This window comes from Salvia miltiorrhiza, chromosome 5 (genome assembly GCF_028751815.1).
Source record: "Salvia miltiorrhiza cultivar Shanhuang (shh) chromosome 5, IMPLAD_Smil_shh, whole genome shotgun sequence".
NCBI lineage: Eukaryota > Viridiplantae > Streptophyta > Magnoliopsida > Lamiales > Lamiaceae > Salvia > Salvia miltiorrhiza.
The window spans coordinates 14,338,546-14,365,819 of NC_080391.1; the positions used below are offsets into that span (position 1 = coordinate 14,338,546).

Genomic DNA, 27,274 nt, shown 5'->3' on the forward strand with positions numbered 1-27,274 from the left:
ATGAAAATTTTCCAGCAAAATAAACGCACATTAAGAAAGGGGGCTAACATCACATGCAATCAAGTGATTACCCACACCTTAAGAAAGCACAATACTTTTCTAAAAATTTAGGGAGATTGCAAACTAAAAATATATTGTTTCAAACATTTTTCAGGTTTAACGTTTCAAACACCAATCACTTTCATTTTCTTTTTATTTTATCAAACAAATAAAGTGTATTACTTTTTCAATATATGAATTGCCACAAGTGAGGAAGCGCTGCAAGTGAAACGAGCTCTTATTCAAGCCAAGCTTGAGGGTGGTATGGGATGGACTCATTAGCAGCCTTATTAAAATACAACATTATATCCGAGTACAGACCAACTATGATCGGCCGAGTCAAGTAGACAGTCTATACACACGTGACCAATGTATAAAAAAATGATGAACCAATCATGGTTGTTTCTCTTTACTACAACAATTCTAATCATAAGGATTGCGGAAGTTCTTCAAGAGATCAGGGATGTCGTACCCAAGCATGTCATCAACAGTCTGTATCATTTTAGGTTTCAGCTTCTCAAACTTGTCTATGTTGTACCCACTCAAACTCTCCTTAAAGTGCTCGACGTGAGGGAAATCCCCCGCTGGAGATGGTTGTCCTCTGAACCTGTTAAATTGGACGGGAGATGAGTAAGAAAACTAGTCATCCTGAGCAAGCAAAGTCATTTATGTGGCTCTGTGTGTGTATATATAGAGAGAGAAATCCTTTGCAAATTCATCGGGAGATATCAATGAGCTTTGCTGTGTCTTAGCTTTACCCATCATTGCAGGGCATCTCCTTTTTTAGATGACCGATAATGTAAGCATGAATCTTAGCAGCCCTAGCACGTTTTACAAATTCATTGATCTGCACAATAAAGGATCACAGTTATATCATGTTTCTAAGCCAATACTCATACCCTACCAAATGTATAAAATAAAACCCATACCCGCGATCACAAGCCTTCTTTGGTATGTCTTTCCAATCATTCAGAAGGTCTTCCTGTTCTCTCTCAACGAGCTCTTTACCAATGGGACCAATAGCACCCTCATTTATAGGCTTGTCTTAAATGAACTATGACGACAGAAAAACATATTAGGGGATAGTTGAAAGAAATTTTTCTTCAAGATGAAATAATCATAAATGCAATGACGGTGTATAATAGGGAATGGACAATCAGAGGTTGAAGGTGACTCGAGATGGAGGGCAATTAGAAATGAACTCTAGCATCCATCTTGACCACCAAAGACAGATAATTTGGAAAATGTATTGTCAAGAAGGAAAAATGACTTAACTGAAAATTCGACAAGAACTCATTGCAATAAACATTACAAAGTAGAGATGCCTGGAGAGTCCATCCATTACAAGCATCTCAATTTCTTTAAAATATATATATATATATCAAAGAAACATAAAGATGATAAAAGAATCACCCTAATGTAATCTTAATGATAATGCTAAAACCAAAGAGCTAAAAGAACTAGAGAACAGCCAGAATAATGTGTGGCCTTCCTTTCATTTGCCAAATCTTCAAGATATTAAGTTGGGCCACAATGTCTTAATAGATAAAATTAATTCAATATGTTGCCTAGTTCATGACAAAGTTATATATCTGCTCTGATGACAATATATCTATCACATACCAACTATTAAAGCTTCTCAAAGAAACAAATGAAAATGTTAACCATTAAAAATAACAACATAAAAATAATAACATAGAGCTTACCCAATATAACACGATTAACCTCAGGGGTGTTTAACACTTTCCCGAGGGACCACATCAAAGCTCCATATACACGCATAAGCTAAAATGAGAGAGCAACAGTACAATCAATTTAGCACAGACTGCATAACTTTCGTTGTGACAACAGAAAGGCAACAACACGAGCTCAGGAATGTCATTAATGTCATTAATAACTCGTACCTGCTGTGTATCAACTTGGTCAGCCTTATTCAAAAACTACACGTATCTTATCATCATGTCCTCGTAGAGATCCAATTACTCGTTTAAATTCATCACTGATATCAAGCTTGTGAGGGTCAAACAAAAGCAGGATGAGATCACACTTGAGGCGAACCAAGATGTCACACCAGTGAAGTCATAGCTTCTTTGTGTGCGTTGCTTTTCTCCAGATAAAACTCCAGGAGTATCCACAAAGGTAATATGCTCCAGCAGCTTTCAATATTTTAAAAAAAAAGTCATTTGATGAGATGTTAAAATAAATTATAAAAACTAAAACAAAAATCCTGCTCCCAAGCATGCTTTTGGGTGTTGCAATTATTTATTATTCTTTTTAATGGTCTTTTTTTTCATGCTTTATGTTTTACATTCCAATTTGAGTCAATCATTGGTTAGCTAGGGTTGACTCATAATGAATCTAATGATTAGGGGTTTACAATCCAAAAAAAAAAAGAGCAAAAGAAAACAGCCCCAAAACCATGAGGCAGCATGCAAGGGGAAGCAGGGACTCCAGACCCTAAAGATAGAGCTTGTTCTCACAGGATGTGGCATTTGAGAACATTCAAATTTTGACAAAACGACGTTCCGAAATTTGTTAGGCCACTGAACGGCATGTCTGCTTGAACAGCAACGGTGTTTCCTGGAATACTTCTCTCATCAGGTCCATTCTGTATAAAGAAAAGTAATCCCCAATAACTAAAGATGCACAAGATGCGTTACCAACTGAACTGGAGTGGAAATAGAAGGTTCTTAAAGGAGAAGCCAGGCATCATCCAGACATTTCACACTAGGTACACATCAGGACCAAATGAAGAAACAATTGGTGCCTTAGATAAAAATTAAAGGAAACCGTGTTGGCCATGCAAAACCATAGCAGTAAGGAATGATATTGTCAATTCAATTATGTACACACAAATTAGGACCCGATACTACCAATGATCAAATGCAGAATCATATAGCTGGTGCAAATTGCTGGTAATAACTAATGTTTCTATGGCTTGAACATAAGAAAAGATTATAGCATACCATCACAACAACAAATCTATCCGTTGTAGGCTCAGGTCCAATGTGAGCACCTATCACATGGAGTATGATAAAAAAAAATAAAAGTTAACTTCAATCAGAAAGGAACGGAGATTATTGACTGGAGATAATGCTAGATACCTGGATAGCTTGTCCTAAGCAAATGCTTGATAAATGTCGTCTTCCCAGTGGAGTATTGACCCAGTAGCATTACCATGGGTTTAGCATCAAAATCACTATTATTCTACCACAAACATACAAAGATTCGGTGAGAACATAAAAATTCCCCCATTTCTTTTCTTCTAACAAGAAAGTCAAATGATTTGAATATCTTATTCATCATTGAGTTGATGAATTAAACCAGATAGTCGGTAAAAAAAATGGATTCAAGTAGAGTTTTATGGAATGTATCAATAAGAATGTATCAATAAGCTAGACCCATACTGCGAGTTGTTTCATGCCATAAATAAACCCGAACACTCAAAAAATCCGTTGGACACGCGGATTCACACATTATGGCATAGTCAATGTCAACCCACAATACATGATCAGCTAAATTATTATATGTATGCAACAACAACAAAACAATAATGGTTTGTGTTTTTAGAACATTATCTTGAAGGGCGGGAGATGGGAAGTTACCAGTAAAGGAGAAACAAATCGTTGAACCGGTAGGTCATTTCCAGGGCTTCAGCTTCTGCACATACAGCTTCTTCAAGCCATCGATAATTGAAGTAACGGAGCTCAGGGATACCTAATAAAAGAGGAACCATAACCAAAACAATTTGATAAAGAAGAAATCAGATACGGAATGTGTGCAATATAATACTCCCTCCGTCACCCAAATAACTTCCTAACTATCCTTTTTGGGTCATGAGGTCATTCCTCAAATAACTTCCCTTTCCCATTTTAGGACACTACCCCACCATTAATAATACCCCATTTACTCTACTTTTCACCTTTTCACCACTCCTAATACTAAGTATAACACTTTTTCACCACTTCCAATACTAATTATAACACTTTTTCACCACTTTCAAATACACTCAACAATTTCGTCTTAAAACCTATGCCCCTCCCTCCTAGAAAGCTATTTGGGGGACGGAGGGAGTAAATAAGATCTTAAGCAAATAAATGCATGAAATAATTGATACAAATAATGAGGAAGAAAAACCTACTCAACGAAATATAGAACTAAGAAATTAATCAAGGCATACCAAGTGAAAAAGATCTTACAGAAGGTAAAAAAATCAGATAAATAAATTATCCTCAAAAAAAAAATCAGATAAATAAATAATAGACTCAAGGAAAAAGATATTCAATCTTGGCCTTGTGTTGGCCAAGCGGTAAGGGGTAATGCCTAAGGCCAAAGGTCTTGGGTTCGAGTCCCCCTGTGGCGCGACCTTTAAATTTGTTATTTAATACTGTTAATTTATCAATATATATATAGAGATTGAAAACCAACCAATCTAGCTACTTGGGTAAAACCGAGTGGCAAAAATAATTCACGTTTGAAACAGACTTAGAAATAACTTAGTGGAAAACAATCGGGATAAATATGTTTGAGTCTGAGAGTGAGGACACAGCAGGCAACTGAAAATTTGGAATAGAACATGGAACAGCATTTGCGCTGGAGCTATGAAGAAGAATATCTGCCTTGTAAAAATCAACTAATACATCGTCAAAGTGTGACTAGCATAGAAGAGATGGCGTAAAGATGAAATAAATAATGCAAGAGGAAGACATGATAAAGCCATAAGCTAGATTACCTTCTTTGCAGATTTCGTAGAAGAAAACCAACCAGCTGCAGGTGATTGCTCTTGAGGAGTCCCTAAATCATAAGAATCAGTGTTAAAAATTGAAGAGTAGTCTAAATAGTGTAGATAATACCATACATCTCACCATTATCTTCAGGTTCTCTTGATAAACGTTTTTTCTTCTGCAAGAAAGAAATAAAGCTCCAATATCTGTTACGTAAACTTAATAAAAGCATGAATAAGAAAAAAAAATAACACTTACTGCAAGGAGCACATCCAGACCTTCCATGGTCGGAGGTTGTATGCTTTCAAAGTCAACTGCAGATAATTGACGTAATTCAACCATGTCACAATCACTTTATATTACAGTATAACATACTAAACAGAACAGACATAAAGAGAAATCATGCAAGTGTTAAACCTAGTAATGCTGAAAAGAATCTAAGACACCCGAGCTTACCTAGAGAGCTTAAAATATTGCTGGTGAGAGTTTCCCCACCTTGTGCCAAAGAGATTAACTGTGTTGCAAATTGTTAAGAGAGATCAGCATCACAGTAACAATAGTTCTTGCAGAGAAAGACGACCGAACAACAAATGTGATCGAACCTGCATTGCTGTAATAAATTCTTTAAATCCAAGGAAGCCTTGCCTTTTTGTATCAGCAATGGCCCAAACCTTGTCAAAAATGGAAGAGGATCAGAAGCAAAAAAAGCTCATGATCAGAAAAATCTAACGTAGAAAGCGACAATCAAATCGAAATGCATAAAAAAGGCTTCAATCTAGCCCTAGGGACTCATAACTACGAAAGAAGGAAACACATAATGCTTAGCAAGACCTTATACGAGAACGATCATCTAAGTATATCACATTGCAATTCAACAACAAATCAACCAAACACATGGAATACTGAGAAAATCAGCACACTATCACAAAACATACAAAAACATACACCAGAAAATTAATCTGATAATAACACCACAACGCCGCAAAATCGTAAACTTCCAATCCCCACGTGTAAAAACAACTGAAATCATTGAAAAACAATTTCAAAGAAACAAATTAAGAGAAGAATGGGAATTACCTGTTTGAGATCTTGACGAGGTATGTTAGACAGAGAAAAGAACTTGGTAGCATCAGCTCCAGTTAGACGGCCGTCGCCATCTAACAAATCCCGATTGATTAATTAATATTAAGCTCAATAAATACAGAAAAGATCAAATTGAAAAATGAAGAGCAAGCTACCAGAATCGGCGCAAGAGAACCACTCTTGATAAATCTTCTGATGTTCCTTTGAGCACCGACTAATGGGGGCCGAATCTATCTCCATTTTCTTCTCCGAATCGAACTTGTGTGTGTGTTGGTTCAAACCATCAACACACTGTTTTGCTGAAAGTAATTTAGTAGCTTCTCTCTCATTCCGGCAAGTTGTGTGTTCTTCTCTAGCTCTGAGAGAGAGAGCGCGTTTAGCCGACTCACAATCACATCACTAAAACGACGCCACTTAGGCTATACTCTATTGTCAACTCTTCGTTCTTCTTGGGATAAAGTGTAATTACGAGTTTTTCTTTTAAATGCAAAATATATTCTTTAATAAAAAAATATAATCCTTCTGTCACATTAACAGTGTCTCACAAAATTGGGCACTCAATTAAAAAATTATTGTTTGGGGCATAAAACGATGGTACTCTACTTACTTGAGGAGAAAGAAAATTAAAATTATATTGATCATATATATATCTTGATCTAGCTATAGATGATTAGTACAAAGCCTGAAGTCTTGGTTCAAATTCATCATCCTGTGATTTTTAAAGTTTTTTTTTTATTTATTTTGATAATTTATATAGAAAAATTGCTTTAACCAAAAAGTGAGAGGAACCCATGTGTTCCTTCTAGTACCATTAGTATCTTAATTTATTTTCTTATATAAATTCAGATGATCTCAACAAAATTGAGGCATTATTAATGTGATGGAAAAAAGTATATTTTTATATCTATACTATATACATATATGACCTTAAAAGTGATTTGATTTGAAAAAAAAATGGGTCATTTTAAAAAGAGCGAAATTTTAAGTAGCCAAAATCAAGCATAAAACACAATTATGGCCACTAATTGAAAAAAACGTAAAATTTGGTCTTTTTTAACGATTTCGGACGTTTTTATCCTTAATTAGGCGGACCGGGTAGGATTAGGCACGCGGATCGCGTGCCGGGTCGGGTTTGGCACTAATAGTGCCATAAGTGCCAACGAAAATCTAAAATAAAACCAAGTAAAATTGTCCTCTTGGCACTTATGGCACTATTAGTGCAATAAGTGTCATACGTGCAGCACAAATACAGAAACAACAACCATAGAATCAAGAAATCATGATGTGAAGAAGATATCATGATGTGAAGAAGATAAAGCACATGAAACAAACAACAAACAAAAAACCCTAAATGGATCATTTAAACCCTAAATGAATAATCTAAACCCTACGGCCAGTTTTAAACAAACAAACAAAAAACAAAAAACAAACAAAATCTCGCACCAAAACTCGCCGGATTACTGCAAATTCGTCGAAAGCGGCGAGAGAGAGAGAGAGAAGAGACGAGACGAGAATCGCCTCTCTTCGTCGACGGGGGGATAGAGAGGAGGAGGATAGGAGAATCACGCCTACGGCATGGCTACGAAATTGGAATCAGACTGAGAGAGGGGTAGAATCGGATCCAAGTGTCCGACAGGTAGAAAGGGTATATTAGGCATACCGCCTAATTAATGGCCAGATTTTGTGGTTTGAAGATTAGAGGCTAAAATTTGATTTTCGATCTTCATTATGGCCATCTGACTACATTATTTAAAATTAATTAATGTGTTCAGTTATTTTGAAAGATATTCAATCTCGACGCACACTAAGCAAAATTAGGTAACAGTTTAACCGAATCAAATTTTCGGCTAATCGTAATAAAAAATATCTGAAATTATTAACCGCTAACCGAACCAATTAGTAATTCGATTAACACATTAACCAATTCGATTTAACCAAAATTAATCGGTTTGAACCTCAAAAAATAAATCTGTCAAGAGAGGGATTCGAACCCTGGCCCTTAAAGTTATACAACAACTTCTTTTCTACAAAAAGAAATAAAAATGTCTGTAGCAAGCTTCTCTGCGCCAGTTGTTGCCCCGAGCTACACAAGGCTCAAAGCTTGTCGCTGGGACGGAGCTGGTATCGTGGAGGAAGAAGACCGTTTTGAATGGATCAAGAACACACTGCATGAAGATGAAACTAAACTACATAATATTTTTATGTATTAATTCGGTTAGCCGGTTTTAACCAATCGATTATCAGTTAAACTGATTAACCGAATTTCGAACAACTCAATAATCTATAATTGAACTGAACCATTAAATTTCGATTATTGGTTAATCGATTAACTGAAATTTCAGTTGAAAATCGAAAAATCGAACCCGTTTTACCTAGGGGTGAGCATTCGGATTTCGGATCGGATTTTTGCCTGATCCGATCCGATCCGAAAATCCAAAATTTTCCTAAAATTCAATCCGATCCGAACCGTATTATCCGAAAATCCGAATCCGAAAATCCGAAAAATTTCGGATAATATCCGATCCGAACCGAAAAATCCGAAATGTGAAAAAAAAATCGAAAAGTCAAAAAAAAATCCGAAAACCGAAAAAATCCGAAAATCCGAAATAAATGTCAACCTAACATATTAGATAATTACAATCATAACTAACAAGCCTTTAATTATAATCAACCAAAATGGGAGTATAGGGTTAGAATTTAGAAATATTTAACTATTTAAAAACTAATAATTATATATATTTATTTATAATATTATAATATTAATTATATTATAAATATAATTCGGATTTCAGATTTTTTCGAATTTTTAAGGTGCCAATCCGATCCGATCCGAAAATCCGAAATTTGCTTAAAATTCAATCCGATCCGATCCGAAAATCCGAAAAATCCGAACCAAATTTTAAATTTCGGTTTGGTTCGGATCGGATATTCGGATTTTGGATATTTTGCTCACCCCTAGTTTTACCACCCCTCTAAAATATTTGAAATTCGAATATCTTATCCGAATTAAATTGAAATTTAAAATTTAGTTCAAAATTGTTCATATTTTCAAATCAAAATTTTAAATCGGATCGGATTGCATTTTAAACAAATTTTTGAATTCGAATTTTAGAATAATATAATTCGAATCAATTGAATAAGAACCAATGAATGTTAATCAATGCATGATAAATTTTCTCAACTCAACAACTTCTAAAAAAATTCCTTAAAACAATATGAGAACTACACACAATATCAGAAGGAAATGAGAACTTCCGTCAATAGACAAAGACAAAAAAATAAAAGATTTTTGCAACTTAGAATCATGTCTCATTCAAATCTCCACCATCTTCTTCGTTCAATGTAGTAAAATTTTCAATCTCTATAACAATGTCTGAGTCAGAATCCACCATAAATTTGAGGCCCAAGGGGTTTGAGTGTGTTACTTGTTTTTATAATAAAATCTCATTTCATCAATCATCAAACATAATATCTCGTAAATTGACTATTATCACATAAGTGAATCACAATTAATACACGCCCCTCAGTGAAACGTTAGCATTATACAAGAGAGAAGAAGCAAAATACACACAATGTATACAATAGTAAGGTAGGGGGATAATTTAAAGAGAAAAAAAATGAATGAATAAATTGGTCATATCTCAACATTTTTCTTCTCTGAGGTGGTTCAAGATATGCCTACCGTTCTTCCCCAGCAGCCAGAGCACGAGCGACAACTCTATCCCAAATATGGTGTGAAGAGAGCTTCTATCGAGCATGAATCCATACACTGTTATTCCAGCTCTATTGTTCTCGAAGTAGGTCACTGCAACGAAGCATCAAATTGATTAGCACAGTAACAGGGATACAGATGATAGGAGCCTAGCTAACTCACCCAAGGCTTGTCTCTTCTGAAATGAGATTGTGCTGTATGCATAGGCTGGGATAAATTTCGTGTTATCCAGTTCATCTTCTTCATCGCCAACATCATCATAATCAAACGATCCACTGGAGTCGTGTGTGTCTTGTTCCTTTGCAACCGGAGTCTCGCCTTCTGCAGCATCAAAGGAGTCGATTGTAGCACAGACGTGCCACTTGGCGGCAAGGCACGTCACGCCTTGCGCCTTGTGCGTGATTCTGGCTGCACTTCGCAACAGAATCATCAGCCCGGCCAGGAGGCTGAGAGAGCAAACCTGGCAAAAATTGAGACTCAAGAGAGAGCTAATAACACAGGTAACGTTAGGAATTAATGATGCACATAGCATACCGCGAGTTCTCCAGAATTAAAGATGTCGAGATGAGCATTGGGGCGTGTAGTCATGAGAAGGGAGGCGAATTGGCTGGCGGTGATGGATATGAGCCCCCACAGTATGAATGCTCTGTACCTGTGGCTTATGATCCTTAGCTGTCTTCTGATTCTGAGGTGTTCCTTCAACACTGCTTCAACCTCGGAATCCCCTTGGAAAACCAAGGCGAAATCTTGCATGCGGAGAATCTGGAGATAGCATAGCAAACGGAACAGAACACACACCAGAAAAAACACAACTGTTCTGTAAAACCATGAGCATAGATCAAGAACGCAAGCAACACTATTGCTAACCACAACATTCCCCAGGAACGGAATCTTTGATCCTCCGGAGCTGTACCACCATATCTTATAAGCAGCTTCAGTAGCAAAACATGGCACCACAAAAATAAATAATATCTTCAGTGATCTCTGCATGCACAAACACTGCCCATTCAGAGACAATAATATGTCCTCACATTGCCAAAAATAAATAGAGTTGTACACAAGATCACATAAAAGTTCCAGTGGCTTCTACTCCACGATTGCATATGCAGCAACTTTTGTGGGACAAACGTATATCAATAGCCATTAAGTTAATTAATCGCTAAACGCTAGCATTAATTTTTAAATGAGGTATACCACATTCTAAGTAAATCGTCCATAAAAAAGAAAGCCTTTGTGAAATGGGACAGTTGAGATCACGGATGCACATATTAATAATCAAAATCTAAAACTGAGTAAGTCAAAACCCATTAAAACTTAGTTGAGTCCAAATCTTTTAGGGATCCACGTCGTCTTCAAGATAAGCCTAAACAAGATTTAATGATAAAATTAAAAGAGAAGAACTGGTGGGTTAAGTTACGTTTAGTTGGTCGGTGTAGCCCTGTCTGACGGTCTCGCTTTCGTGGCGGAGTTTATCGAAGAAGAGGAACCTCCGGAGGCCGTACCTCCGGACGAAGGTGGAGAGACAGATGAAGGATATGGTAGCGGCGCCGCTGAGGGAGAGCTGCGCGACGGCGTCGTAGGGGCGGCTGTGGCGGCTGTCGCAGTCGGTGCAGGCGAGGACGAAATGGGAGACGGCCGGGACGAGGATGGCGAAGACAAAGAAGACGAAGCAGGAGAGGCACACGCTCCATGCGTTGGACTGATCCACGCATAGCCATCTCAGCCACGTGCGGAAGCTGTGGAGCTCATCACGCGCGTGCGACGCGCATCGCGAGAAGGCCCTACTCTTGCTTTCGTGCTCGATCAGCCTTTCTCTCTCATCTCCCATCGCCACACCACCTCTGTTTTTTACTCCTTTTTCTTGCACCAAATTTGTTTTCAAAATAACATCTGTGACTCTGCTTCTCACTCTCACCTATAAATCTCTTTTTCCCTGTCTCATGAGTCATGACTCTCATCAAAGCTGAATCTTTTTTCTTTTTTTTTGAAGTCAAAGCTGGACTTTAATATACTCTGTGTGTGTGTTTGTGTCAACATGAGCTGTACTAAGTTTAATGTTTTAATTTCTGTGTTGCTTTGCGATGGTGATACGTGGTTAATTATGAATGGAGATTAATTTCAATCTAATTGTTGATTCTCTCTGCTATCTAATTCTTATTGTTAACATTTTCTTTTTCTTTTTTTTTTGAGCAAAAAAAAAAAACATTTTCTTTTATATCATGGATTCATGGATGCTCGGTCGGTGCATCCATCCAAGTTCAATCAAATTAGAGTCTATTAATTTTCAAGGATCTATAAATCTTCACTTAAAATTTATTAAGCGTAAATTATTTTTTTACAAAATAATGGGCTTATTTTTCCACTCAACCTATTATCACTCAAACATTTCTTAAATTTCATGTCACCCCCTCAAACGATATTTCTTTACAGGATGGAGAGAGTACATGAAAATAGGTATATAAAGTTAAAAAGAGATAAAACAATTTTTTGCCAGTAATATATGCTACATAAATCTTTATAAAAAAAATTAGGGAATGAAAAAAAAAATGAAGATGAAAAGGTATAGAAAACGGAAAAAATATTTTTTGACTTTATTCAGAAAAATTGACAAAATAATATTTTTAATTTGAAATTTGAAAGTTTGAGTGGAATACATCAACATTATTTCCAATCTATTTTTATAGGAGTAATAAATAATTTTTCAAAGAGATTAGCTAATTAATTACTACGAATTATTGAATGAGAGTAGACGGTAACGTGTGCGTGGAAGGCTAAAAGTTTCTTGATTAGAAATCTGTTCTTTTCTGGATCCTTCTAAACATATAAAGAAGCAACCTAAACATGAGGGGTTCCGTCGCCAAAAAAAGTGAGGGGTTAAAAAAAAGAAGAATTGGGGCGAAGACACCTGCCCATCGTCTTTAATAAATCAGTCCCAATTAGGGATGTAAATGAATCAAATAATTTTGGTTCGATTCGGTATTCGATTCGAATTTTTGATATTCGAATACGCAATTTTATGATTCAAATACGAATACTTTTTGTGATTTGTTTGGTTATCGAATACGATTCGAGAATCACGATATTCGATTCAATATTCGAAAATATTCGATATATATATACACACACACACTAAAAAATAAATAATAAAATAGATTTAAAATAAAATAAATAAAAAATAGTACTACTATTTATTAAAATAAAAGTGAATTATAATAATAGCGTTGTTGATAACATTCGCATGCTTGCTTTATTTATTCAAATAATTCTAGTTAATTGAAGTGCTATGACGTACTTCTATTTATTGAAGTGTTATAAAAGAGCTTTTATTGATGCTTGCTTTATTCAAATGCTTACTTATACTATCCAAACTTTTGAATATTAGGTTTGTATTATAATTTGGGAGTTGGATTTTGAAACATAAGAATATTTTTTTAGCATATGTTATTGAAACTTTTGAATATTAGGTTTGTATTATAATTTGGGAGTTGAATTTTGAAACATACGAATATTTTTTTAGCATATATTATTGAATTTTTAAGTAAATGTAATGTGTGTGATCTCCATATTATTTGAAATATTATTTTAGAATTTTTCTTTATTAAAATCGCGAATTGAATATATTCCAATTAAACTAAATAGTAGGAATTTTCGAATCGAATATTTGACTTAAATTGTATAACATACACTTGTAAAAGAATTAAACGAATATTTGATTCGTTTCCAGTATTCGCGAATCAATATACGAATAGTTAAATATGATTCAAAAAATATTCGAATACTGATTCGAATATGCAATTACTTTTACGAATATGAATCAAATCCATTGATATTCGATTCGATTCGATTCGATTCGTTTACATCCCTAGTCCCAATCACAATCTTTGTTTATTGGGACACTTTGATTAATTCATTAACTTTTATTTCGATATTAAGATAGACGTTGAAAATCTTTTACATATTACTATCTATAAATAAATATTAATATATAAGAGGCGTTTGATTTGAGTGATAAGGTATAATTGATAAAATAATCAATTTTAATTAAATGTTTGATTTGAATGATTGAGTTCACAGTTAATAATTCGGCCTGCATTTAATCATCCAAATAAGTGATTATTTATAATTTTAAAGTTAAATGAATTATCTAATCATTATTTTAATTATATCAATTTTATCTATCTCATCCACCAAATCAAACACTTTTATATGGGTATTGTTTAGTTTTGAGTATAAATCACCTTGTTGAAAATCATTCAACATTTTCGAAAATAAAAGTTATAAATAAACAACCAAGTACTAAACATTTTTTATTGATAAACATTTTATGCGCATAAATCAAGTTGTTGAAAATATTCTGTGCTTCTATTGTTTAGTTTTGAGCACGGATGTCAATTGGGCCAGCTCACTCGATTTCGGGTCAGTCTATTCTATTTTGGATTATTTTCGATTTGGACTAGTTGATTTTTTTATTTTTCGGGCTAAAAATTTTCAACCCTAACCCTAACCCTAACCCACTCAATTTCGGGCTAGTCCGTTCGGGCCCTCAAATTTACGGTTTTTTATATGTTTAATTTTTTATTATATATAATCATACTCTTGTAATAAAAATATGTCATGTTTTTTAAATCAAGACACTTCGCCTTGTTTTAGATACAAAAATTAGTGTTAGTTTTACTTAAATGTACATAATATCTAACTTTAACTTCGTTTCCAATAAAAAATGTATACAGATTTAACATAAATGACTATCTTTCTTTGACTTTTTGACTTTTATATCATAGATGTTTGTTATTAACCGTTGAAAAAAATCAAAACATATTCTACAAGCATCAAAATGTTATTATGGAATTAAAAAGTAAAATATTAAAGTTTAAAAATCAATTATTAAGAAATTGTTCGATTAATCAGGCCAACCCACTCGATTTTTGGGCCAACCCTATCGGGCCCGGGCTATTTTCGGTTCGGGCCATTCGGGCTAAATCTTTTTCGAGCTAAGAATTTTTAGCCCTAACCTTCCTTTTTTGTTGGTCTATTCAGGTCGACCCGTCAGTTTCGGACTTTTTTGACATCCCTAGTCTTGAGTATAAATTAGTGCGGTTGTCTCGATATATTACTATTATACTTCATTCGTCCTAGCTAAAGTGAGATTTTTTTTTTGGGCATAAGAATTTAAAAAAATGTGTTATGTATGTAAGTGATAAAGTGAAAAGATGATTAAATGGTAAAATTTTTACCCAAAAAGAAAAGAATCTCAATATAGGTGGGACGCCCAAAGAGGAAAGAGTCTCACTTTAGCTGGGACGAAGGGAGTAGATTTAAAAATTAGTTTGATTACTTGCGCTTGTAATTTTCGAAAATGCCATATTTTTAGGATGTATTTGCCTTTTATCCTTATAAATGGAGGAATAATATAATACAATCAATTGTATCATACAATCGGCCTGCAATCTGACTCGAATCTGTATCCTGATTCGAACCGTGTTAATAACACTATTCGGTTATACAAATGACATTGCCTGTAATTGACACTATTCGATTATATAAATGACACTGCGTACTTGTAATGACACTGTATATAATTGACATTATTCGATTATACAAATGACATTAACCGTGTAAATGACATTATTCTGTTATATAAATGACACTGTCAATAACTGACACTATTCGGTTATACAAATGACATTATGACATTTTAAAATGTCATAGTATCATTTGTGTAACCGAATAATGTTATTTACAATGTTATAGTGTTATTTATACGTAATGTCATTTGTATAATCGAATAGTGTCAATTATAGACAAATATCATTTGTATAACTGAATAATGTCAATAGGCAATGTCATTTGTATAACCAAATAATGTCATTTACACGGTTTGGGTCAGAATGCGGGTTCGAGTTAGGATGCGAGTCAACAACCCGGTTGTACTCAAGTTTTTGTGTATAATGAGGTATAAATTTATCATTTAAAGTGGAGATCATAATTTTTATCCACTCCTCATAAAGTGGTATAAAATTATATCATCCTTCCTTAAGTATAAAATTATCATTTTTCAATGAAAAAAGATAATGCCCAAAAATTTATATCATTTGTTCAAATTTTTTATTATGTCAAAATAAACGAGATATAAAGTGATAAATGAGTTTATCCCTTTTTTATACCTCAAAGCAAACACATCTTTAATTAGTTTATGCACTTTTAGTTTGGAATATGTTGTGTTTTTTATTTTTAAAATAGTTTGATTTATGCACTTCTATTTAATTTACGTGCTTGTATTGTTTCATTTTATTTATGCGTTTAAAAAGTAGTATGAATTATGCACTTGTATATAATTAACTTTTTGTTTAATTAGTCTTGATTATGCAGCTTATGCTCTTCTATTTAGTCTTCGTTATAATTAACTTTTTGTCTAACAATAGGAAGATCCTATTAATGTGTCCTCAAATGTTGAGATATACAGAGGGGTGAGCATTCGGTTATTCGGTCACCGAACCAAACCGAATAACAAAAACCAAATTAAAACCGAATTATATAATTAATATCTAAATCCGAACCGAACATGCTTAAAACCGAACAAAACCGAACCGAAATATTTCGGTTCGGTTTCGGTTAAAACCAAATAACCGAAATAAATACACAATATATTTTTTAAAGTTTAAATAACTAAATAACATTCAATGTACATGTTTCAAAATCCGTAAAAAATAATAATCCAAAATTTCAAAATATCTTTACCAAAGATTAAGAGTATAAATTAAGAGTAATTATTAACTATTTTATAGAATAGTACTAATAATAATCATTTTAATTTTTAAAGAATATATATATATTACTCCCTCCGTCCACGAAATGAGTACCCATATTTCCTTTTTCGTCCGTCCACGAAATGAGTACTCATTTCCCTTTTTGGCAAGTGTACCCCACACATCTCTTTAATTAATACACTAAAAAAGTGGGACCCTTAAACTATTCACACTACACTCCATACATTTCTTAAAACCCGTGCCGTCCACAAATGGGTACTCATTTCGTGGACGGAGGGAGTATTAAATTATTAAATTAATTATTTCGGTTAACCAAATATTTTTTCTTAAAAACCATAATCAAACCGAAAGTTTCAAAATTCAAAACCAAAACCAAACCGAAAACCAAATTAACCGAACCGAATTAGTATTTCGGTTAGGTTCGGTTCGGATTTTCGGATTTAACCGGATTTTGCTCACTCCATACTACTAAGACTAAATAAATGACCATGGTTAAAAGAATTTTAGAGGAGAAATGTGATCAATCATTTCTTGATAGATTTATGGGAGATTGTTTTGGTCACTTATTAGATTGGAATCTTTGTTTTAAGCTCGCTATGATTGTGCACCATATCGTTTCTCGTTAGATCCAATCGAGCTATAATGGGCTATAATTTTTTATTAATGGTAGTAGGGTACACTTCTCTAAGAAGTACTTCATCCGTCCCACTATAAGTGAGACTCTTTCTATTTTGGGTGTTCCACTATAAGTGAGACTCTTTTCTTTTTTGGTAAAAAATTTACCCTTTAAACACTTTTTCACTTTTTCACCTACACACAAAATACACATTTCTTAATTATCGTGCCCCAAAAAAGGGTCTCACTTATAATGGAACGGAGGGGTATTACGCTCTTGTGATGGGACAGCAGTTTGGAGAATCTGAATTTGATGTGTCGGGAGAGCATAATTTGCGGAGTGTTGAAGTTTTTAGGAAATTTTGTTGTGGCCAACTTGATGTGAAGGTGGCCACTTTGGTACAATTGTAAGATTAATAGTTTATACTTACACATGGCCTACGTGATAGTACTTTATAAATGCTATTAGTGTACGAGACTAATAAAAATGCGGTTGATTGGGTTTGGGTATTGGTGGATGATCTTGATAGGTTTAACTGATTCCCATGGGGAGCTACGTATCGTATATTAAGTCACTATACGTATATTTGTATGTCCAAAAACAAGTATAAATTCTACAAATTAGTCTGGGCGTTGCATGTATCATGTATGGTCACTTGAGATTATATCCAAGTTGGGTATTGAAGCTCGACGTTCCAAATGCCATAACCCCATAGCTATCTTAAAATCTTCTTTGCTTTCGAAGATGGAACCTTCGCCCAACTCATCATGATTTGGTATGTTGTCAACTGTCAAGTATACCTGCAAAAAGATTAATTGAAAAATTTCTGAAATAACAGAAACTAGCCAATTACTTATTTTCTTAATTGCTATATATAATTAATAGATAGTATATTTTACTGAAAAATAAAGTTCTTGGAATTCACACAAGGTCAAGAATGATTATGGCAATAAGAATATATATATATATATAGGGGAGGGCTAAAATAAAAATACTTCTTAAAATATAAAATATAAACAATTTTCAGCCCTTAGATCATCAAGATCTACGGTTGATTCGTAACCTTGTTGGATGAATTCGTGGTCTTGAGTTCGAATCCCAAAGGTAGCAAAATTTATTTTTCACAATTCGTAACCATGTTGAATAAAATTCGTACATTAAAAAACGTTTATATTTATATTTTAAGAAGTGTTTTCACTGTAGCCCTCCCCTATATATATATATATATATATATATATATATATATATATATATATATATATATATATATAGAGAGAGAGAGAGAGAGAAGGGTTCAACAGAGAAGCTAAATATTGTGGAGAATAGAGAATTCGTCAAATAAAAACGAACAGATCTATAATTTTAATGAACAGATCAATGTACCGCATGAACAACAATTTGCCCCGGGTTCGAATCCTGCTGGTGGCGAGTTTTTCTATATTTTTACTAAATACGTCTGTTCATTACTTATGTTGATCTGTTCGTAAAATATATAAATTTATTCGTTATCTCGAAAAAGATAATTCTCTGTTGAACTCAACCCTATATATATATATATATATATATATTTTTTAATTTGTTACATCCAAATAAAAAAAAAATACACTCACACTCTAATCTTCTAGGTGACTTGAACCCCCGACCTATTGATTGAAGGGAAAACATCTTACCAACAAACTGTGCTTCATCGTCTATGGTGATAAGAATATATTTTACTATATATAATTAATAGATATATTTCGTATTCGTCAGATTTAATTAAACAAAGATAGTAACTAATCAAAATATTATGGTCCAATTGAACAATAATTGGTTTGACATTGTATAACCTGATTGGGTAGAAATCATGGGTCCAAATGGCCATAATGTGCAGCGTTAGCATGTTAGAAGATTTTGGAGTTTAGTATTCAGTCTGCGCTTAATGGGATTAAAGAACCAACTTTAAAATAATTTTTATGAAAATACGTGCAGTTATGTTTAAAAAATTAGAATTTTCACTCTGTAGTCAATGACATTACAGAGCCAATTTTTAAAGAAAATTTATAATAACGAGTAAAGTTGTCTTCAAAAATTATAATTTCACTCTGTAATCAATGATCTGTAGAAATTATGTTCAAAAATACTCATTGAGATTATGGAACCAATGTTAAATGAGATCTTATAATTATGAATGAAGTTGAGTACATAGTTTAAAATTAAGATATGGAAAAAAGACAAATTAAAATTTGTAGATGCGGCGGTTGGAGCATAATATCATTTCATTTCACATGCTGTGGGCCTGTGGCATCTTATTCTGTTCCACGTTTCAATCAACCAAAGGAAATGGCCAACCTGCCTACTCGGATTCCCCACGTGACATGTCCAAGTTTTATATTTTCAGTTTCTAAATTATTTACAGTCTTCATCCAAAAAACGCAAATATTTTAGTTTATGGGTTACATCTGTGTAGTTGTCAATTCATCACAAATTATGTATATTTTTAAAACTATGAGATATGATTTAGTATGCTTTATTTTATTTTTATTTTTTTTTTATCGGGCAAAGTCATGTTAGATGTTAGTAGTTAGTTCCCCCATCCACTCCAAGAACCACCTTATCTCTTCATTCACCAAAATTCACCTTATATCTCCCCAATCTCCAATTCCGCTCCCAAGAGGGATCGAACCCGAGTCACTTCACTTAAGTGAGGACCCGTGGCCAGTGGGCTAAGCCCCCTGGTTTATTATAACAATATATTACTTCATGAAATACACACCGCAATTAAATTCTTTAGAAAAAAAAAAAAAGATTTAGTATGCTTTAGATAGATTGCCTGTGAGAAATTGATTGGATGAGGAATCCGTAGGTTAGGAGGCCTTGCCTCTTATTTAGTGTTTATTATAATTTCCTTTTGTGACCATATAGTACTTCGGAGTAAAGTTACGCGTGGATTCCCTTCTCGGTTAGCTCGTGACATTCACGGATAATATTGAAACTGAACCATATTTTTAATGATAAATATATATATATTTAATACAAGTAAACGTAAATACAAATTTTAATAAAAAATTGAAATTAAACTCAACATAATTTCAATAAAAATTATGAATCTGAATACATATGTATTTTTAACTTTTAAAATATCAATTAATTAAATTTAATTGATAATATGTATAAATATATAAATTCATCAAAAATTAAAGGCAAGTATAAATGATAATAAGTATCATTATGTATCATATAATATTCTTGATACATATTTGTATATAATTTAATGCATTTTTGAAATATATATTTAAATCATATTTATGCGGTTATTTTATTTAAATAGAAATTTTAAAATAAAGTTCTTATGCAACATCCAAAGATTTTATTTTGCAGAAAATACAGGATTTGTTTTCACAAATAAAATTGGTCAATTTATTAAGTTTACTTTATAATATTAAATAGATGTTTGCATTATTTTAATTGGGTTTCAATTTTAAGAAAAAAAGTTATCTGAAAATGGTTCTATTGATGAGTCTTAAGTGTATACACGCCATGTAATTTGAATAAACATGACAACAAATATTTTTATACACATCAAAAATTTTATTTGTGTTGTTTTACTTACAAATATTTTCTATCAATGGGATAAAGGGTTGAACATGATATATGTGTCGTTTATTTTCAAAAATAATATGCATATGATGTTAATAAATTTAAATAGATGTGCTGCTACAAAATTAAACTTTTCAATTTAATTTTATTTTTTATTTTTTATTTATAAGAGAATCGATAACCGTTCACCAATTAATGATTTTTCAATTAGTCATTTCGATGTTTAATAGATATAGAATTCTAATCTAATATTAAATTTAATTAATAAATAATAATAACAAATATTTTAACATAAATAAACATAAAAATTCATACAAAACATACTAAAACTTTAATAAATCTAAATCTTATTTGAAATTCTATTTTTAATATATCTATATATATATATATATATATATAATTAATTAATAATGTACAAATTTATATTAATAGAAATTTCACTTCAAACTTTTATTTTTAAACTAAAGAGTTCTATAATGAACAAATATAGTAACTTTCAGCTTTTTAGTTGCATTAAACTGTTATAATAAAAATATAAAAATAAATATAGAAAAAATGAATGAAAGAGAAAAAAGAACATTACCACTAAAAGCAAGGAGAAAGGAGAGATAAAAAAGTTGTGTGAACGATAATAACTTATTTGTTTCAAATTTATTTAGTTTTTTATAATTAAATTAAAGATTTTGTCATTATTTTCACTTTAACATCTATATTGAATATTTCTTTCATGAATTAAAGTTGACGGTTTTTTAAAAAGAATAAAAAAAGAAAAAGTGAAGAGATAAATTTTAATATGATAATATTTACGTTAGAACTCCTATGTTAGTAAATAAATATATATACATATAAAGTTATGATCAATGGAGAATTCTCTATTGTTCGTTCTGAATAAATCAATAACTTTACTAAATAAATCAAGAGACCGTATGAATAGAAATATATTCATAAAAAATACGCAACCTTCAGGATTTGAACCCACGGAATGTCTGTTCAGTAAAATTGTTGGCATATTCAGTAAAATTATTGACTTATTCAGACCGCATTTCTCTTTATCTCTACATTTAGCATTCTCTATTGATCTTTTTCATATATATATATATATATATATATATACACACACACACATAATAATTTTGATGAACACGAGTTCGAATCCTGTAGTGAACATATGAAATAAAATATGTCGCGTTCATCAAAATATTTCAGCGAAATTGATAGCCATTAGATTGCATAAAATAGATGGATGAGATAATCTCAATTCTACAAATATTTAGAAATATTTTTGTATAAAATAAGAACAAATCATGTTCATTAGATTTTGGTTGATCTTGTGGCTTGAAATTTGTCTAATCAGAACATAATTCGTAACAAAAAAAACTTCAAATTCGTGCATAGAATATAATTCGTAATAAAAATACTTTCAATTCGTAATAAGAAAAACATATGAATTGCAAGAGAAACAATTACGAATTTCGGATATCCATATAATTTGATCTAGACCATTAATTTGCTATGATCTAATGGACAAGATTTGTTCCTATTTTATACACTTAAAAGTATTTTTATGGTAGCACACCCCTATATATATATATATATATATATATATATATATATATAGGGGAGGGCTATTCAAAAAACTCCTCTTAGACTTTAAAATAGAAACTAATCCTAAGCATCTATATAATATCTTGGATGGCTCAGATTTAATGATTAGGGGCGATTACATTTTAATCAGTTATGCATATAATTCATTTAACTTTATCGCATAAGGGTATATTTGGTGTTTGATTTTTTATCTCTCTCTTCTGTGATATGGATATCCCGCAATCATAGCAAATCTCTTAGGAAAATGAATCAAGATTATTTACTTGGAAAATGAGAAAATAATTCTTGAGAAAATCCTTTCAGATTCTTGGGAAATGAATCATGCGTTGACTGGACGAGTAACTGGGATTTATCATGAATTATTTAGGGTGGATAAATTTTATAAGTTATTCATACGATTTATTGATACATCACATGTGTACGAACTATATAGGTGTAATGTATGTGTTTGTATGATTTATTAAGTTGGTGTAATGAAAAATCGAGATGTATGAATTATTAAGTTTATATGAATGTGTCGTAAGCATGCAATGGAATACTTTAGTTCATACTTAATATACTAATAATTCACTCTCACCATGCAATGGAATACTTTAATTCATACTTAATAATCATATATATGTGGCTGATAATTCGTACATATATTTTGAGATTAATTTTTATATGTTAGAATGAATCTGGCCGAATTATATATGTAATAGTGGTGTTCTAACCTTTGTTTTAGTATCCAACTTTATTGCTTAAATTTTTATGTTCTTGGGCTAAAGTTTGCTTATGTCTATTAGTGCATCGAATTTAAGGTATTATGGTATACCATAAATATGAAATGTTAATGTGCCTTTACATTTACTTTATTTAAGGTATTTTTAATGTTTAATCAAAATTGTTATTGAATATATGCATAAACTGTTATTATTTATATTATCTTGAATAGAAACAAACTTTATTATTGTGGGGTTATTGTAAAAATTGTTCTATGTGATTCAATGAAAAAAAATTGTTATTATTTCTCTCTTTATAGTATCCAAATTTGGTATTCACTATGCTTTATGGTTTTGTGAATTATATAGTATTAAATATATATTGTTGAAAGCGTTATTTTTTGGGTCTAATGCTTGTTTATGACATGTCTAATGTGTCTTTACATTTAATTTGTTTATTTCACTCATGTACAGGTGTTTCCCGTAAGAGAAAAGTCAATGAATCGACCAAGCAGAATGTTGGTGTGGTGACTGGTGGAGGTGAAGACGTTCCGGCAGCTGCTCCAAAAAAAAAGGCATGAAAAAAGAAAGGAAGCCCTTGTCAACTACAAGCAGCTTGTGGTGAAGCCTGCGGAAGCCTAAGCATCGTTGTTCACAAGAACAACATCTTGTGCTCTTTTTAAGGCTATAGGTCACAAATTGAATACTTGACCTACGTATGGCTTGACAGTATCATCACAAATTGGAATATGTAACAGGTGAATGTCATTCCCTGCTCCATTTTGAATACCGTCAGTCGTGGACAAATTAACGGAGTGAACGAAAACATAATTTGAAGCACAATTTATGATGAATAAGAATAAGTGAATTTCACTTATAAAATATAAGATATACAAGCAGTAGCTTCTAAATGGCCAGATATGATTCGTCTGCATATTCAATATGTGGTTTACTTAACATCATTTAACATGAATTATTGTTGTACATATATGGCAAATAATGTAGTATCTTTTAATTAGCCACATAGTTCATATTATGTGAATCCACTGAATTTTTACTGATTCATGCTAGTTCATGAATGATTCATTCGATTCGAAAATGATGAATTATAAATGAATGCATGATGAATTATACGTATTAGATGCATGTGTCTTCATAATTCGTACGAAATCAATATTCTAACAATATATTACTTCATGAAATACACACCGCAATTAAATTCTATTATACATTTCGAAAGAGTGAAACATTCCGACATATAATAGTTCATACTATTCCGACAAACTAATATTGATATGGCTTAATTTATACTGGTTCATGCTAGTTCAGGGATGAGACATATCAGTAATTGTTCTTCCCCATAATTCGTACCAATTCACCATGATACCAATACATTATCTCATGAAATACACATTGCAATTCAATTCTATTATACATTTCGAAAAACTCAATCATAAACACATCAAAATAACAAAAGAAGAACAATTTTCACAGACATGAAATTTATGAGGGAAAAATTTAATCGGCAATAATTGTTAAGAAACGTTTTCAATGGGATTGGAAAAAACATGTGGAATAGAGAATAGATTAGAGAGAATTGTATATAGATTAAGAATAAAATCTGACATATGAAGAAAAAAATCATCACATACCGTTGTCTTCCATAATATTTCTGGGATATTGAGAAGGTTTGACGTGAAGAAAATCAGTTTCTTTTGTTTTACGGGTGATTTAGGTTTAGAAAGAGAAAATAGATGTTTAGAGAGAATAAGATACACTTAATTGTAATCCCACTAATTAAGGGAAAGATATTTATAAAAAGAGTAAAATTACTTCTCTACCCAATAATTCATTTATGCGAAAATTACCTGCATAAATTGTGAAGAAGATCCATCCGTTGATCTATTGAAATCTAATGGCATATAATAGATCCTATTTTAAAGTCTAATCATGGTTTTTATTTTAGCCTCCCCCTATATATATATATATATATATATATATATATATTTGAGGACCAAAGGTAAGAAAAATTTTAAATCAACTTTTGATGGTGGAATCTATACTATATTAAAATGGCAACTCTCAATTTCAAATTGATTTGAATGACAATTTTAAAAATATGTATAATATGAAGGTTACAAATAAATCATATCTCATTCTCACCTTTATTATATTACTCACAACCTTGCAACCTTTATAATTGATAGAATTTATTAAATTGAGATTTATTAAAAAGTGAAAAAGAAAAAACATCCCTTGAAAGCACAAAGATGCAGACTAAGGGAACAAAACTTAAAAAGCGAAGGAGAACAACTCAAAAAGAAAACTCAGGATCATTATCCAAATCATCCGACCAACGCCTATGAACGACATTATTCATTGCAATCATACTAGGCCTATTGGTGACGTCAATCACAAACTCCCTCAGCTTGTTACCCATTTCTTCCGCATTCCTGAGACGACTTTTAATACAACCTTCCGGAATTGCATGTACAGGCTCTCGTCCCTTCACCGAGCCCTTTGGACGACCACGTCCGCGCTTATGCTCCGAGAGCAACTGCATCCCCTGATTAACTTGGTCCTCTAACCTAATAATACGACTCGCCATGTCATCCGGAGAAGGAATGGATTTCTTATCAAAATCAACTTCCTTAATCGGCGAATTAACCCGCTGGCTCGCTGAATCTTCTGCCCCAACTACCGGTTGTTGCTCTATCACAGCTCCACTATTCGTTCCAGGATCCAACTCCAAAGTTCCCTCTACATTCGAGCCCTCCTTATCACTAGCCTCGTCCGTGTGAGGCGACCCATCATTTTCTTCCTCATTTAAAGCCTCTGCTTCATAATTGGAGTCCGCAATGATAGTCTCCTCCACTTCCTCATCCTCATCAAGCGCTTGATATCGGTTAGCATCCCCCGCCAGAGGGAGTTCATTTTTCTTAACCGGCACTGTAGCCGCGTCTAGAAGATCAGGACCTGATAGAGGTTTAAGAATATCAACTTTGGGCTGCCATGCAGGAGTCGGACCCTCTCCCTTATCAAGATTCTTCACAACCACAGCAGGAGGCTCAGTGATCTTTTGTTTGCTCGTGGCCCTATCAGCTCTCCGGCATTTATCCGTTGAATGACCTGTAAGTTTACAACGCGAGCAAAAAAGGGGCATAGATTCAAAACCGAACTCAATGTAGAACGATCTATCGCCGTCATCAATGTACATCGAGTTGAGAATAGGCAAAGCCATGTCAAGTTCCACCAAAACCCGCGCAAAGTGTCCCACATGACCAGTTGCAGAGGCGTTATCAATTCGCAGAGGATGACCAAGCACACGACCTATGCCAGCAATAATCACCGGAGTCCATAACTCAACAGGGAGATAATATATCCAAACCCAGACCTGAGCCAGAGACGACACTTCCTTATACGGATTGAAATACCTAGTCCATTCACGGAAGCGTACGTGGCCAATTGACAGTTGGAGAAAAGAACTCCCCTTAGCTTTCTTTTTCGCTTCAATCGTCAAAAATTTAACAACGAAGAATCCCTTAGCCATGGGCACCAGTTGACAGTCGGCGCACTGCCATATGGTTCGAAGTTCATGAGAGAGATCGGCGAACGTGCGTGGCTTGTCCCCTTTACGTTGGATAAGTCTACCGATAAGTGCAAATTGAAACTCTTCCAGCTTTGTTTGATATTCCGATTTGGGCACTGAGAGGGTGACAACCTCTCCTTCTCGCTGTATTGGAAGTCCTCGGAGGCCATACGCTGCAACATCCGGCTTCTTAAGGGATTTGGGTTGGACTTTATCAGCTACTTTCGCAGCGAAAGAAACAGCCGGAGCCGAACCCGGCACCTGCGCTACTGAATTAACAATAGACGACAGTGGCTGTATCAAACCAAGGATGGCCTGGTTAGGATCACCTATCAAACTCTGCGCCGATGAAAAACCCGACGATTTCTGCCCAACAGCCACTGCGCCAGAAGAATAACCCGGCTTTACGAGAGGCGGTTGCTGAGACGGAACATTGGCAGGGGACTTAGATCGAGACCTGTCAAAATTAGAAGATACCAGGGGAAGAATGAGGCCCCCCTTGTCACGATGGACTTCCGACGAACTCGAATCCATCACCGGCAGGAGAACCGAGAATGGAGGTGGACTGCCGGACCGGTGGGAAAGTGGCTCAATCACAGCAGATGGGGGAAGAGAGGACTCCGATCTGGAGAGTTGGAGAGGTCAGATCGGCGCCGCGCTGGGTGTTGGGCCGAAAAGGAGGAGTGGACTCCGATCTGGAGAGGTGGAAGATGGCAGATGGGTGAGCGGCGCCGGGCTCAAATCAAGCTCCGGCTAGCAGTCCGCTGTCGACAACAGCTCCTCTACCGTCATTCGCCAGCTCCGGAACAGCAGCCTCCGGGCGAGCAGGCGGCTCTGGGCGAAGTAGCGGCCGACGGCG

General features: G+C 33.6%; 2 protein-coding genes across 2 annotated transcripts; both read right to left on the reverse strand.

Moving 5' to 3' along the window:
• Window positions 1–259: 259 nt before the first annotated feature.
• LOC130986254 (EH domain-containing protein 1-like) lies at window positions 260–6,301 on the reverse strand. Its single transcript, XM_057909608.1, is given in 22 exon segments — window positions 260–660; window positions 745–810; window positions 812–890; window positions 972–1,093; window positions 1,735–1,824; window positions 1,944–1,976; window positions 1,978–2,090; window positions 2,093–2,195; window positions 2,520–2,554; window positions 2,557–2,647; window positions 3,006–3,055; window positions 3,144–3,246; window positions 3,645–3,664; window positions 3,667–3,687; window positions 3,690–3,756; window positions 4,772–4,833; window positions 4,905–4,941; window positions 5,022–5,077; window positions 5,220–5,277; window positions 5,366–5,434; window positions 5,841–5,920; window positions 6,002–6,301. Coding segments are annotated over 22 exon segments (1,638 nt in total). The 5' UTR covers window positions 6,087–6,301; the 3' UTR covers window positions 260–462.
• Window positions 6,302–9,307: 3,006 nt separating this feature from the next.
• Window positions 9,308–12,205, reverse strand: LOC130986253 (uncharacterized). The gene is made up of 4 exons (XM_057909607.1): window positions 10,976–12,205; window positions 10,093–10,542; window positions 9,721–10,018; window positions 9,308–9,651 (listed from the first exon to the last, which is right to left on the reverse strand). The coding sequence occupies exons 1-4, from the start codon at window positions 11,384–11,386 to the stop codon at window positions 9,488–9,490; spliced, it is 1,323 nt and encodes a 440-aa protein (XP_057765590.1). The 5' UTR covers window positions 11,387–12,205; the 3' UTR covers window positions 9,308–9,487.
• Between the last annotated feature and the right edge of the window lie 15,069 nt (window positions 12,206–27,274).

Excerpts from the sequence above, each read along its gene's own strand:
- LOC130986253 (XM_057909607.1), bottom strand. The coding sequence starts at position 11,386 with ATGGGAGATGAGAGAGAAAGGCTGATCGAGCACGAAAGCAAGAGTAGG. Across the intron at positions 10,019-10,092 it reads TTAATTCTGGAGAACTCGCG|GTTTGCTCTCTCAGCCTCCT; the intron begins GTATGCTATGTG and ends AATTTTTGCCAG. Across the intron at positions 9,652-9,720 it reads TCAGAAGAGACAAGCCTTGG|TGACCTACTTCGAGAACAAT; the intron begins GTGAGTTAGCTA and ends GCTTCGTTGCAG.